Genomic DNA, 15,718 nt, shown 5'->3' with positions numbered 1-15,718 from the left:
TCTGAAGACCAAAAAAACCTTGAGTTCAGACTCATCTTTTGAGGCCCAGCGTGCAAGAACCATCCTAAGTGTGTGTGGGAGCAGAGACGGACAGCCGAACTCCATACAGGAACATTATTTCTTTTAAAGTTATATTTTAATATTTAAATTCACAAAACAAAACAATCTATTTGGCTTCCTGAGATTAACTATTTACATTATGCTTCAAATATCCAGATGTCTCAGTCTGGTTGCATCAAGTATTCCCACCAAGACTCTGAAAACAGTAACAGCTGGAGATGCTGATTGTTTGCAAGATGCAAATCTTCGGATATTGAACCTGATAAGCTTATCCTACAGAGAGGTGGAGCAAACAATAATTTACTCAAAAAAAAAAAAAAAAAACCAAAAAAAAAGAGAGCATGTGACATTGGCTTATCAAAAGTTCCATTTGCTAGTCCACAAGAAACCAGGTTAGTTGGGGAAGCTGTGACAAATACATTGTATTCAAATGCCACGTTTAATCCCAAGAGGAATAAAGTAAGAATCCAGATTTCACACAACTGTCATTTTAACTGATAAGCAAACTTAGAGGTTGATAAAGTGTTATAACATGATGAAGAAGAAAATATTTTAACCCAGATGATCTTTAACATAGGAAGCAGATATCCTAGGAGCAGAGGACAGGATCCTATTTTGAGCATGTTCAGCTTTGAAGTCACCATTAGTCACAACTGAAGACACCCAGAAGAATCAGGTCCCCAGTGAGGACCAGTGGGGCTGTCAATGACCTGGAATGCAGGATGGCTACCTGCCTACCTATCAATAACATTATGGATATACCTTGGGGAAATCATGCAGAGGAGTTTTTTTTTTTCCATTTGGCTCTTCTGCTCTACCCACGGCCCTAATAGTTGTTCCATAATAATTGTAACATATCCTTCCTTAGCATATCAGTGAAATGTACCATACCTCTGAGGTCTGTGCACTGAGGAAGATAATGGAATACCTATTTCAGAAAATAAAGCCACATTTTCCACAGTGAGTGAGGTGTGTCAAGTATCTTTTTCTGAATCCTTCACTTTGACCACTACTGGGCCACCTTGCTCTTTAGCTAAGTCAGGAGTTTTGAAATGCTACATATCTATGAAGTCATGAGCCTTAGATATATTACAGATGCTGAAACATTATAATTAAACTATCCAAAAGGAAGGTCTTTGTAATACGATGTGTCCATAATTAATCCTGAGGGTGATTATTTGATCCAAATTTATTACAGCAGATAAGACAGAATGCCAAAGCAGCCCTGATATCCACAGTCAGGAAGACACTATGAACAAGTACCTTCTCATCAAAACTTTGTTAATTAAAAGCACTTTTTTGACATCGAGTCTACACCAGTGAAAAGAACAGTTCTGTCCAAGAGTGACTGCAAGCCTGACAATCCTTATAAATAAAGATGTATTCTAAGTTTATAAGGAAAAGCTACATTGACTCAAGGCAGCCTGTTGTGAGACAAGGATTTATGCACAGAAAGGCAATAGATCAGAAAAAGAAAAATAGTTACTCTATGTACCTGGACATAAATAAGGATTAGAAGCAGTAGACACTTCATGCTAATCATACCAAGCTGGGGATGTATGTGACCCCAAACATCTGTATGACAGGATATATTAATGGGATCTGTGCTATTCCAGAAGATCAGAACTTCCAGAATAAACCTCCACCTGCATTCTCTTCAGTCACTCTTCAGAAAAAATAACTCTAGAAGCACAAAGGATCTCAGACTGAGCACAAAGCAAGATTATGAAGGGTCAATAATTAATTTCCTAGCTTCTGCACAGAACTGTGCTTCTGCCCACAGGTTTTAGCAGCATTAATAGCATTGTAGGTTTCAGTAACATTCAGTAACATTTCTCTGCTGTTAGTACTCCCCATTCTTATAAGATCAAGCTAGTTGCCCTGAAGTGCAATAATATAAAGAATAGCAGGATTTGCTTTCCTGTCTTTGTCTTAACTACGAAGAAAATGGACCCTGTTTTAGCTGAAGCCAGGACAATACCCAACAGAAGCACAGTATGAAAATCCCTTCTTCACATTTAAAAACCTAAATAATTAGCACCACAACTAGAAGGCAAAGAAGTTATCAAATATCTACAGAAGCGAGTTAAGTGTTCAAGGTGTGTCCCAATATCTGGAAAGAAGGACATGTTCCTTTCCCATCTAAGGAGAGTGATTTCTACAGATGTGTGAATACATGAACCTTGCATCTTCTGCAGATCCATGATGTCCAGCCTCCTCCTCATCCCTCTGATTCTGTGGTTTCAGGAACAGACAGACCTTTGTATGCAAAATCTTAATTGCAACATAATGAAATGTACTACACAGAGCCTGGTTCTCCTTTGCAGGCTTGTAACCTACTGTGAGTAACAGGAATTTAAGCAGCTGGAAAAGGTCTAGAACAAGGACAAGCTTTTCTGGGAAACACCCCACTCTTCACAACCTATGCTGTTCCAGTACATTCTTATGTTTTAAATCTATTTATAATGTTGCTGAATATTTTGTACCTTAAATTATATTTATTATCAAAACTATAATACAGCATGAGTCACTTTCCAATAAAACCAACTGTAGATTATATGCCATTTGAATTCACCTGCCTTGTGCAGGGTTCTAAATCCTTTCAGGCAGTAGGGGGAAAAGTTTAATTTAAGATTTTAATCTTTTTCTTATATTATAGCATTTCTATAATGGATTTTGTGCTCCTGAAAACTAAAAGATTGACAGCTCAGGGTATTATAGATTTATTAATCATTGCTTAAATGGGTAGGGTGAGCACTGCTAAGCACTGCCACAATACTTGCAATCCCAGTCTTGAAGGCAAAATGCTTTTTCTAGGTGACTTTATTTTTAATGCCAATTGTCCCTTAATAAGCTAGGATAGAACATCTTAAATAATTAGGAACAAGAGATATTAAAAACTCCCATGAATTCATTGATAAAACACATATGGCTATTATTGCAAAATGCAAACATCTGAAGTTTCTAAAAACACTGACGAAATTTTAACTGAAAAAACCCAGTATCTACAAACTAGAAAACACCTTTTTGGAAATGAACTACAGTAGAAAAAAGATTGCTCATTACAAGGCTCTCATTCTCCCACAATAAACACATCACATAATTTTTATAACATCAGTAAAGTGCTCCAATCACTTAAGCTATGATCTATATTGATGAAGCATCGCATAGTTTCTCATACAAAAAGATTCTATAATTCAATTATTCTTTGTTAGCCCAGCTTTATAGCAGGTGAAGGCCATCTGATCATGTTCAGGAGAAGAGTAGCAAGAGGAAAAATACTTCTGTGCCTTTGCTGATCCACCATACTGCAAGGTAACATATCCACAATACACTAAGGTGCTTGGGCAAATAAAATTTACTCAATCAGGTCATAGCCAGCTAGGATCTCTGTCACACAGCCTAAAAGGCTGTCAGGTTTCCATGATGATAACTCAGGTTAGTATGAACAGAAAACTCATAATTTTTCTTTGTTTTTTCATTAATATTTGCACTCACTAATAGTTCATAATACCAAAACATTCAGGGTTTTGCTCAGCTAAACCTCACAATATCGATGTCAAGTATCTAGATCAATATTGTTAAAATAATGTGTCTCTAGGACATAACAGCTTTAGATACTGGGTATTTCAATCACTAAAACTAAATACAAAGAATAAAAATATCAGAATGATTCAGCTGCCTACCTGGATATACTAATTTTTCAATCCTTTCATTTTGCTACAAAGTACTACACAGAAATACATTTTTACCTGGCACATCCCAAGCTAGAAATATAGAATATGCATCAATTACTGTGACATTATATGGGACATGAATTTTCTCTGGTGTTCCTGCTGGTGTTTGTATAACATATTTATCACTAGTGTTGCTGCCGCCCCAAGTGCTGGCTTCCAGCTGGTAAACATATCTGCACAAACACAAAAAGATCAGTGGACACTGTAGTTAGAAGCTTTAGGCATATCAGAAACAGAACATTTCCATTTTCACCAATTTAAAGTGAATACAATGAGTATTACAAATACTGCATTTGTGAAGATTTTAATATTTAAGTTTTCTTAATGTGAGAAAAGCCAATTAGAATAATAATTACCATAGAACCTAAGATACCAAAACTCAAATACTAATACTAAATACTAATACTGAAATTCAAATTAGCTTACATAAGCAAGAGAAGTATTGACTCAAAAAGTGTCAAAACTAATTTCAGAATTACTTCTATAAAAGTATCAGCAGTGAGTTTTGAAACTGTATGTTCAGTATGCAGTGGAACATCGTATACCACATGCAGTGCTGCTTGTCATATAAAACCAGACATTTTTCAGTGTATATTCCATGATGGAAAAATACCTATCGTTGAGCTACCAAAATACCATCCAAGAAAAATAATAAAAAAGCTTTGCTTCTTTAAATCAGAATTACCTATTCTCAAAAACAAAACAAAAAGTCCTTTGATTAACATTTGAAAGACTAGTAAAAGTGTTCCACCAATTTGGAGTAATAAAGTAATATTTTAAGAGAGTTTTCTTTTGTTCACAGTAAGTTATATTTTGTACATTTCACTAACACAAGTTCCTCTGTTTTTCAAGGTCTTTCACCTGTTACCAGAGCTCGCTAACATGCCTTACCTACTGTTAGGCTGCAGGTTAATATCTGTGAAATTCAGGTCTGTACTGCCACCCAGGAAAATCTGTTCTCCATCACGGAATAATCGATAATGAGTAATGAGTCCATTGGGTTCCTCTGGTTCACTCCAGTACATTTCCACTTCTGTTGAGCTGACTATGATATGATGAGGTTTTGGCCATACCCCTAATAAAATCAAAATGACACTATTTTAATTTTATGACAGAAACTCAAAGGTGGTTTTTTTCTTTTCCCATACTTGTGCTGCTGTTTTCAGCAATGTAATGAAAACATAAAGCACTGCCAGGGAGAATGACAGAATTTAACACACCTTCTGTATTTATCCTATAACAAATGCAACCAAGTAGACAAAGTAAAGATTAATGGAGAACGAGGCCAAAGGCTGCTGTCTTTATATGCCCAGTAGTGTCTGCATATTCATTTGTGCTTAAAAAAAAATTATCTTCCAATTCTAGCTTTGTTAATGAAGCTAATGAACTTAGAGATGAATTTGGGGAAATTTTCACCAAAAGAAAGTAGAAATGTAGTGCCAGGCAGTAAAGAGAATGTGTCAAGATATAAAAACTCCAAGAGAGACAGATTCTCTCATGGAAATATCTACATGATAGCTTGATGGATGACAGTGGAGTTGTGCACCTTGTTAATCTGTCAGAAAACACAAGCCCGTATGACCATCTCTTTGCAGTTCTGTAAGAATGACTTTCTCCCTTACCATGAGGAGCAGCTTGTAAAGTTTGACCTGAAAGTGGTTGGCTGGAAGCACACCCAGCAGATGTGCATGCAATAAGCACAAAGCTGTAATTAGTGTATGGCTGCAGACCTAAAAAGAGCAAACAGAGTTTAGGCTGAGATGTTGACATCAATCATTCCAAGAATTATATCTCTGCACAGAAAGTTACTGGACTTAAAGTTAACTTAGAGCATTTTTGGCAAACATAAAGTATGAGCTATTCTTGTATTACACCTGAGCAATACTGAAATGGTGAATTCTCACTAATTTAGACATATATCCTCTACTAATTTAAAAGACCAAACAAAACAATTCAGACTGAATATCTGTCTATGCTGCAATGGATATCTCTTTTATATACCCGAATCAGCTTTAAATCAAAAACTTAGATGACACTGGCAGTGCAGAAAAACACCTGAAAGTGCAATTGCTTAGAGTTTTGGACTTGAAAACCTGAATAGCCTTTTATGTTTTGAAAATGTATTACTAATACATTTGTAATAAGGAGATAATAAAATACTCACTTGTACATTAAACCTTCTACTACATTGCAAATAAATCCAAGGATACTCCTGCAAACTTCCTAATTTCTTTTCAAATTTTCCCTCTATTTTTTCCCTATCTGATACAAGGCTTTACAATAAATGCTACAAAGCAGTTAGAAGCTGAACTGACGACCAAGGCATCATTACAAAATATTAATTTTTAGTTACTTGTAATTTTTTAAAAACTTTTTTTCCTGCTCAAACCTTCTATGCTGTACATCCTTGAATGAGATGAGAAAAGAATATATTGCTTTGCCTTTTCCTTGGAAATTTTTAAACATCCTTTTGCTCTGTGTCGATGACTTCAGATTTCACATCAAGTTGCCTGTGGCTTAAGAATTTGACTTTAGGGATCCTCATAAAATTGCACTCACAATTTGGCCAAGATACTGAGCTTTTAGAATAGCCAATTCTGTGCACCTATTAAAGGCTTCTTGTAGTTAAATTGTTAAATATTCAGACCATTGTGAGATCACCTTAGACCTCAGCTTGAACTGCTGATTAGCCTTCCTTAGACAGCACCCTCCAGCCCACAACACAGCACCTTTGCCAAACTATTATTTTGGATATTTCTCAAAACTGATTTTTAAGATATCACCGGGCACAAACACTGAAAACCCCTTTCTCATGTTTTCAAGGACCCCCTTGTTAACATCTCACAGTACATTAAATAAAGGTTCTTGTTCCTGAATGTAAAGGATACAAAAAGTACAAGCAACAAATTATACACAAAATCTCTTTGAAAGCAATAAAATTGCATAACTAAACACTCAAAAACTAGGAAATCCCAGTGCCAGGACATTGTACAATACAAACTGATCCTCTTTTGTTCACAGGCTTTGTGGCACAGTCCTTTCCAAAACTCCAATATGTGGTCTACAGCCTGATTAATTGTAATTTGAGACTTTTTCTTGCAGTGTCCACTCTAGAGCAGAGATACTTTACCAACACTAACTTGCTGAGCATTCCAAATATCTTAAAACAGTACCAAACCAAAAAATTCCCCCCAATCAACTCCATAAAAAACCACACAAACTCAAAAAAGAGAGAACAGTTTCTCTCTCAGAATCAGGATACTGACTCAGAGACAGAGAACCAAAAATCTTCGTGGAGCTGCCAGGAAGCCATTTGGGATTCCTGGGACCTGGCTGTCAGACTACCTGGTGTTATGCAAAACTTTATATATCCAAGCACAACTGGTGCCTTCAGCTGCAGCTCTGAGGGCTCAGGAAAATTCAGGCAAGGTAATGAAAATGAAGAAGAGGTGGTTGTGACAAACTGTGAAAGACTGAGATGTGCCCTCCTCAGTACCACAGCCTGAACAAATGTGAAAGCCCTGGATGTCAGGCTGCCTTTGGCAGTCCATGCCCCCAGCCCTGCAGCAATCCACGCTTGGTCCCTGTGGGCTGGCACTGTCCCAACTGCCTCCCTCCCTGCGCTCCATATTCCCATGTTCCTGTCTCCTTGAAAGGGAATGTAGCTCTGGGCAGAAGCAGAATTAGGCCCATCTACACTGAGACTCCCAGAAGGAATTAATCCACTAAACACAGCTAAAGCTGAGGCAGCAGTTCTCCATACAGGAGCTTCGTTTCATTCCTCCCTGGAAGAGGCACAGATTGTGGACTGAACGAGGCAGTAACCCTATGAACAAATGACTGCACTGCTGTGTAATGTTGATTGTGTGGAAGAGGCTGGATTAGGATTATACAGGTCAATTCACAGGTATTATGCTGGTCGATTTTTAAGGATGTGGCTTTGTGGTTTTAACAGTGTACTTTGGATGTAGCTCCTGCATATAAATGGAATTATTTAAAGAACAATGCAACTCTGTGGCAACAAAAAAGCCTCTGCAAGACCTTTGTTTATAAACAAATCCTTGCTTACATCCAGTACCAAGATATTTTAATTAAAATATATTACAAAAAAATAGAGTGAAAGAAGAAGCAGCAACTATAAGAAGATATGCAGGCTGCTTAACAAATTGAACTAGATGTGAAGGAGAGAAAATAAAGACATGACTCACAGGGACAGCCCTTGCTGTAACCTAATCATGAACTGGAAGAGAAGAAAAATCATCTGAACACTGTGTATAAAAGTAAGGAGGGAGAAAATGACAGTTGCAGACTGGAGAGAGGCAGAGGCATGGAGGAAAGCCAAGTATTTAACATTTCAGGATAGAAAAGATTACTGTGGCAACAAATTACTTGAATTCCCCTAAAGGGAGTCATGTTCACTTTTAAAGGAAACATGCATAATAAAGCAATACTCATTTACAACTACACTTAAAAGAGAAAAATGAGCATTAAAAAAAGAGCACATGCTTTCACTAAATTTATTGGTGAAATTCTGATACCTTTAATTCTAGCCATATATGGAGCAGTCACAGCAGATTTTTATCTAGATTAGTAAAGCTTCGCATTAGACGCCTTGTCTTATGCTTTGAAAAACTCTGTGCAAATCTATGTATGTGACTGATAATGAAAACAACTAGTAAAAAAATATTGAAATGTAAGCAGCATTTTGCTTTTCTGATATCTCTACTTGATTTTTCCCTAGAGGACCTTTCTCCCCTCCTTTTTTGGTTTATTATTGTGGGAAATTTTTAATTTTTTTTTTTTTTGTCAATTTAAGCAGTCTATTATATTGTTGCAGCATTTGTCATTTGCCAAAAGGCTGTAGAACAGTGGGGGGTTTTTTAAGAATGCATTGTTCTATTAGCTAAATCAATTCCTTCTGATACTGTTTGTCTCCATTTGTGGGTATGGCTCCAGCAAGGTCAGTAATTAGCTCCCAGGATAACGCTCCTGGGCCCTGCCATGGGAATTTTACTCAGGAGGATGTCAGATTGCTGACCACAGCCTCCCACAACCCCTTCATCCCCAAGAGTTTCCTTTAGATAAATATTATTAATGATTCAGTGCTGCATATGGAGAGAGACCTGACCAGTGACAACACTTTGGTATCTCTTCAGATTTCATCGCCCTGAAATGGAGAATATGTTCAGATGAAAGAATTTCAAACTATTCAGTCAAAGTATTCACACTATTGTTTCTTGCACTAAAATAAATATTCATTATCTTCCTTGGTTTTGACCTCAAAATGATTGATCCTACAAATTGTTAATAAAGCCTCTTACTTGGGATATTAACTTTGGTGTAATTAAAGGGGAGAGTTGAGAAAAACCTTTTCTATAAACCCACCTGCTGCTGCTGAAGAGGGCACTCTTGGCTTTCTTTTACAATTCCCCTAATTATTTTCCTCTGTCTTACCCTCTGCCTGGCCCCACTGCAAAGCATTAGCAGGCCCATTTGTAAAGTAGTAGTAACACAAAGTGAAACAATGCCATAACTGTCATCCAAATTGTTCTGTACAGGGTACTGGAAGTGTTCAGTAATAAATGATATAAAAAGGTCTTTTATTGACAAGCTGCCATGTGCTGTTTGCATTAGAGAATATGAGAAGATGATGGCTGCTGCCCCTAGGTCCCAGTGGCATTCAACTCAGTGAGATAGCAGAAAATGCTTCAGTTTGCTTAAAGCATTGATAACACCTCTAAATAATTAACTGAGGACTTCCTGTCTTCAATTACTTAATGCTTTTTTTAACATCTTGAGAGGATTATAAGCAATTTATGGATTTCACATGATGAGCACATTCACCACTATTCCCACAAAGCATTTGTGGGATCATGTTTCCAAAGCTTTGATGTAATTAAAAATAAGCAGCAAGACAATGGTGCCGTGGCAAGGTGCTCGCCTTCACGTCTGCCATTTGCGAGACCCGAGATTCAAAGTCTCCACAAATACTAATGCTACAGCTTCATTAATGTTCAACTGTTGCTCAGGGAAAAGCAGGCAGTTTTGGAGAGGTAAAAAAAAAAGGAAAAAGAAAAACAAGGATAATGGGAAAATCGAAACACACATCCACAGGGAATAAGACAAACAGTTCAAACATTTGAGATTATGTATGAAGTGAATTTGATTCTTTTATCGTATTCTTTTAATTTAGAGAGCAATAATTACCCACACTGCTAAATCACTCTCATGAATTCCACATTATTACCCAAGGAAGCTCCTGCAGAAAACAGCAAAAGATTTGATTATGACTGTCGGGAGGAATGATCACTTATTTCCTTCTTGGCTTAACATGGCCGCACTGGACAGTGGCTTAACAGAACAGGCACACAACAGAAAAAAGATCCTTGTTTCTCAGGAATTAATTTCATTTCCTCTCACTTCCAACTGCTAAGTATTGCTGGCATTGAAATGGAGATATAACTGCCTTGGAGGAGCATGAGAAATATTTTTCAATGGGCTCAATAAATCACTCCTTGTTGGAATGGTCCTTCTTTGCAGTGTAAACTTACAACAGCAATTCCAAAACATGTTCCACCAACTCTGGCTAATATCTCATGTCCAGAAGTACTGAATACGGAGATAGGAGTAATGCACCATTGATGAATTTCTCACTTGAGCCTGATATTGTCAAAGAGGAACAGCAATCTTGCTCTTCTGTGAGTGACTACAGCAGAAACAAACTCTTCTAAGCACTAAGGGATGCACCCTGACTCAGGACTCATGCTTTGAGGGGTATTTGAGAGTGCCATCAATGCTCCAGAGGATTTATGTGCCCTAAGTCAAATTCTGCTCTTTGGCTGGCTGTCACATGGTGTGTACAACATAGGAATCTTGAAATTTCCTACTTGTGGGGCAAAAAACCTTGGAACAATTAATGCATTTGTGAGATATAAAAATGTAATGAGCAACCTGAGGTCAAAGAATGAAAAAAAAAATATCCCATAATGCTTATGTTCTTCCTCTGTGTTCAACAGAAGCATTTCTAAGAGGAATTTTGGCTCAGTGTAACATTCAAAAATAAGTAAAAATTGAATATGTAAAAATAATACATTTGAGGTCTGAGCCAAACTTTCTCCCAGAATCCCTGGAATAAAGCTTCTTTCATCAAGTATTTAGAAAAAGGCTATAAGCAATATTGTAAATGAATTATATTATAAATAAATAAATAATATTATAAACAGAATTTGGGATCTTTCCCGTTCTGTCTTTCTTTCTTTTTAATTATCTCAGACATAAAGTACTGGATCCTTCTCGATCCTACACTGCTAAACATTCACAGCAGCATTACTGCACATCAGCGGCGTTAAAAGAGAGAGTTGAATCTGTATGAAGGGATGGCTGGCCTACACAGAATATCTAAGTCCTTGAGCACACTACAAAGCACGCATCTTCAGTTGAGCTGGATAGATTTATTTTGAAATTTTGAAATTAAATCTATTAATATTTTAACAAACAGCAGCTAGAAATGAAAGAGATTGGAGAAAAATAAATTTAAGATATGTGAAGTCATGATAAAGCATTCCAAATTGTGCACCGTGCTAGGATTTCAAAGTTACTGACAAGTGGCATTTTTAATATATTAATACTGTCTTATATCTTAAGGACAGGACATTAGCCTGTCAAAGAGCTTTGCCTCCTTACCTGACACTGTGTGCTGCATTCTGCCTGCAGCATCAATGTATATAAGTCCTCTCCCCATTTGACTTATCTGGTACTCTCTGATGATCCCATTTGGTTTCTTGGGTGCACCCCAGCTTAAATGCAATGCTGTGGAGTTCAGAGCACTGACTTCTGGTGGCTGAACGCTCTCGGGGACTCCTTGGACAGTGACTGCAACTACCTGAAGACATATGAATTAAACAGCAATTTAATGTAATAGTACACTAGATACCATGATCAATGAGAATGTCACTTTTGTTTTAAAATGTTGTTTGGGCTGGCATATCATTACCAAGGGGCTGGAGAAGTAGTTACTTTTTTCCTCCTTTTTCACAATGAAATCTGACCTTGAATACATTACATAAGTCTGTGTCTCCAATTTATCACAACAGGTTCACCACATTTTAGCTGCAGTGTATGGCACAGGGTGAAACAACAAAAACTGTATTGCTTGAAAACTCTTGATAACTCTCTTCCATATGGTTTGTCAGTGTCTCTGCATTTTAACTGCCTGATTTCATATATTTTAAGCACCAGTAAACATGGGGCTAAGCCTCCATATATCCCATGCAATCTGAACTCTATTTTAGTTATCTGCAACTCCATACTTCCATAAGGAATCTAAAGATTTTGAAAGACAGGATAGGTTTGCACTTGTTAAGTTCTTTCTATGAAAAAAAAAAAAAAAAAAAAGGAAAAAGGTAATTTTCTATTGACACATCTCCACCATCAGCTAAAGAAGAGGCATTTCCAAATTACATTGGTTTAATAAGTGAGTCAGACCATTTTCTCTCTGAGAATCACTTTTCTTTTTCTGTTATTACCACCATAAAGTATTTATATTATGCTGTAAATAAAAAATGTGCCCTCTGTAATATATTATCTTAGTGCATGTGGTGGAATCAGTCCCCACTTGCAGACTTCAGTGTTTGCAACAGTAAACTCCTTAATTACAGGCAAGTGAAATAAGCAGGATTTATTATCAGGTCAGTGGTTGCAGCAACTGTGCCTACACAGTTTCCAGACCACAGCTCAGTGTGCAGGCAGAGGACTATCTACCTATCTTCATCCCTCTACATCAGTGTTTTTTATTTTATACTTCTGGCTGAGATTTGCATGAATAAGAAAAACATTTAAACACCTGCAAATAAAAGAAAAAATCAATCCCACAGATATAATAATTACAAAACAAAGTCATTACTCCCCACCTCTGCCCCACAGACCTTACCCTTCTAGTCCTAGAAATTAATTTTCAAAGAGACAAGAATAATATTGTGAAAAAGAGGTCACTTAAGAAATCATTTTTGCAAATGATGAATAAGGGAGGTACTTTGCAGAATAAAAACCAGAGCTGATTAAATAGTAACATTGGTGATTCAAAGTGATACACAAGGAGATGAAACTCAGAAAGGGAGGTAAGAGATGCTGTTTGCTTAAAATTGAAGCTGAGGCAGGTTGCACACAAAGGGACAGTAAAGTCTGAAGCAAGTGCAGATATAGAAAGCCAGGGAAGAGTGATATAGTGAAAGGAGGCTTTTCCACTGGAGTGGAAGAGTAAGAAGTTTGTTGAAAAACCTGCTAGACTATAACTAAGCAAATATCTAAGAAATAGCAAGAAAGAAGAGGCTATAGACCACCTAGTGAGTAGCAAATATGTAATTTCCAGGTTTAGGGAAGGCGCATTTTAATATTCTTTACTCCATTGTGCCATGTACAGCTTTCTCTTTAACAAACATCAGTTCCTACAGGGCAATTTCAGCTTTGCCAAGACTGAGACACTGCTTTCTTCTTCCGTTTCCTTTATCAACCTGGGGTTCCAAATATTCACCTGTCAGTAGCTGAATCCAAATCAGATCACTGATGTTTTTTTCACTTACTCAATAATCAGCGTGCCTTCAATTACCCTTTTCCAAAAGCATTTCAATGCTGCCACACTGGCTGTTAAAATCCTGGCACCAGTTTCCATGAATCCCACCTCACTAACCTTGCTGCTGTCTGTGCAACCAGCAACAGTGCAGGCTCGCAGCTGGTAGGAATACTCTTGGTATGGCTGGACACCACTGGTGTCTGTGAAGCTCCTCTCTGTTCCTCTAAAATGCTCGATTCCGTTTCGGAGGATGATGTAGTGAATAATAAGACCTGTAGAAGAAAGAAAGTTTTCCCTTTTGTAAGCTGAGGGATCCTGTGTCATGGGATAATAACCTATTCTGCATACAGAAAACGTTCAATGAAATATCTACATGGCCAGAGTAGCATATAATAATTCTGATTAAATGCTGAATGTCAATTACCAGCTACTTTCCTCAGCATCTGCCTCAGCATCTGAGTAGATCCCAGTTTTTAGTGAGAGCTCTACCAAGTTTCCTCATAGTTTGAAAACAATAAGCAAGATTTCCTGAAATAAATATAAGCACCACCACCACTACCCCCGAATCCCAGAATCTTTTAAGGATGATCGTAATTCTCTGATCATATTTGCACACTTATTATTACACTTGTTCTCAAAAGAGGCTTTTTGGCACTTTGTAAAGACATAATAAATTGTTTTCTGTGAAGAAGACTCTCCTCTTACTTGCACTGAATATTATAGCAATCTACAACAAAACCTTCCCACTGAGTTTAGGAATATATGTACTTCAGTGACAGGGGTTAATTAGGATATGTTTTCTGATTTAGGAACACTGTCATTGGAATGGTAGAAAAAGATTCATAAAAATGTATTGATACCGTTTGGTTGAAGTGGTTCCTCCCAGCTGAGAAGTATCATGTCGTCCCGATTATCTACTTTGGCCCATTTTGGAGGACTTACACCCTGTGGCACATCTTGCTTAGTGACAGCTCTGCTAATTTCACTGAAACCTCTTCCATAGCTATTCCAAGCAGCCACCCTGTACTCATATGTGACAAAAGGTTCGAGGTTCACATCTAGGAAAAGAAAATTACATTTGGATCGTCTCAGTCCTATCAAAATACAAAATACCTTTTTTTTTTTTTTTTTTTCTCCTGGGTTTACAGAAAGAAATGGATGGTATTCTTTAGACAGGGCCATTATTTCATCAACTTTTTTGGAAGCAGGTTTGCATGTTAGGTACTCACTGAATTTCACTCATTGCATATCCCTGAAGTCTCTGCCCCGATTTACAGATTACTTCTTATAAGAATTTTGCTTCACTACACTTCATAGAATCATAGAATGGCCTGGGTTGGAAGCTACATTAAAGACCATCTAGTTCCACCCCCTCTGCCACGGGCAGAGACATCTTCCACTAGATCAGATTGCTCCAAACCTATCCAGCCTGGCCCTGAGCAATTCCAGAGATGGGGCAACCACAATTTCTCTGGGCAACCAGTTTCAGTGCCTCACCACCCTCCCAGTAAAGAATCTCTTCCTAATATATCATCTAAACCTGCCCTCTTTTAGCTCAAGGCCCTTCCCCTTGTCCTATCACTACCTGCCCTTGTAAAAAGTCCCTCCCTGACTCTCTTGCAGACCCTCCCTTAGGTACTGGAAGGTGCTCTAAGGTCCCCCTGAAACCTTCTCTTCTCCAGGCTGAACAACCCCAGCTGTCTCAGCCTGTCTGCACAGCAGAGGTGCTCCAGCCTCTGAGCATCTTTATAGCCTCCTCTGGATTCACTCCAGAAGATCCATGTCATTCTTGACATTGCCTCACCTTTAATTGGGGTATCTGAGAGCATTCAGGCCATCTTTTTCTCCAGAGCAAATGATCTATACTAACAAATCACCAGTCTGGTCTGCCACTTTTCCTTACCTGTAAATGAATACTGTGTTGGACCTCCTGTGTAGACAGCCTCCTCTTCTGCTGGACAGACACCTGCTTCTACCTCTGTTTCTGTAGCACTCTGTGAACCTTTTATCCATGCACAGATATTCTCCTTAGGATCAAAGTCACACTTTCCACAATGTGCTGTTTCCTCCATAGATAAAGGGCAAAGGACATTAGCCTTGCATTCTTCTTTTACCTAAGGAATACATAGGAAAATTTAAATATATTTCCCATATTTTCCTTTCTCTATAAATGCTTCTATTATTATTTATCTATCTTCATGCAACACAAAAATCATGCCACCACCTTGATGACATTGATATTTCTAGTATATGTGAGACCCTTTCAGCCTTTGCCTGTCTACTGTCTTTGATCATTGATGTTTCTATAATCCTTTCTAAAAGAAACAGATTTTTTTTTAGGGTCCTTGGATGA

General features: G+C 37.6%; 1 protein-coding gene across 1 annotated transcript in view; it reads right to left on the bottom strand.

The window, feature by feature from the left end:
- The window catches only part of USH2A (usherin), a 371,525-nt gene that overhangs the window by 65,323 nt on the left and 290,484 nt on the right, over positions 1–15,718 (bottom strand). The window contains exons 51-57 of the mRNA XM_050972284.1: positions 15,269–15,479; positions 14,226–14,423; positions 13,483–13,637; positions 11,481–11,679; positions 5,420–5,527; positions 4,689–4,872; positions 3,813–3,970 (exon numbers count right to left, since the gene is read on the bottom strand). Of these exons, the coding sequence (XP_050828241.1) occupies positions 3,813–3,970; positions 4,689–4,872; positions 5,420–5,527; positions 11,481–11,679; positions 13,483–13,637; positions 14,226–14,423; positions 15,269–15,479 (1,213 nt within the window). The remainder of the gene's footprint in view (positions 1–3,812; positions 3,971–4,688; positions 4,873–5,419; positions 5,528–11,480; positions 11,680–13,482; positions 13,638–14,225; positions 14,424–15,268; positions 15,480–15,718) is intronic.

The sequence above is a fragment of the Serinus canaria genome, chromosome 3 (assembly GCF_022539315.1).
Source record: "Serinus canaria isolate serCan28SL12 chromosome 3, serCan2020, whole genome shotgun sequence".
Taxonomy (NCBI): Eukaryota; Metazoa; Chordata; class Aves; order Passeriformes; family Fringillidae; genus Serinus; species Serinus canaria.
This window is presented reverse-complemented; position numbering and strand designations above follow the sequence as displayed.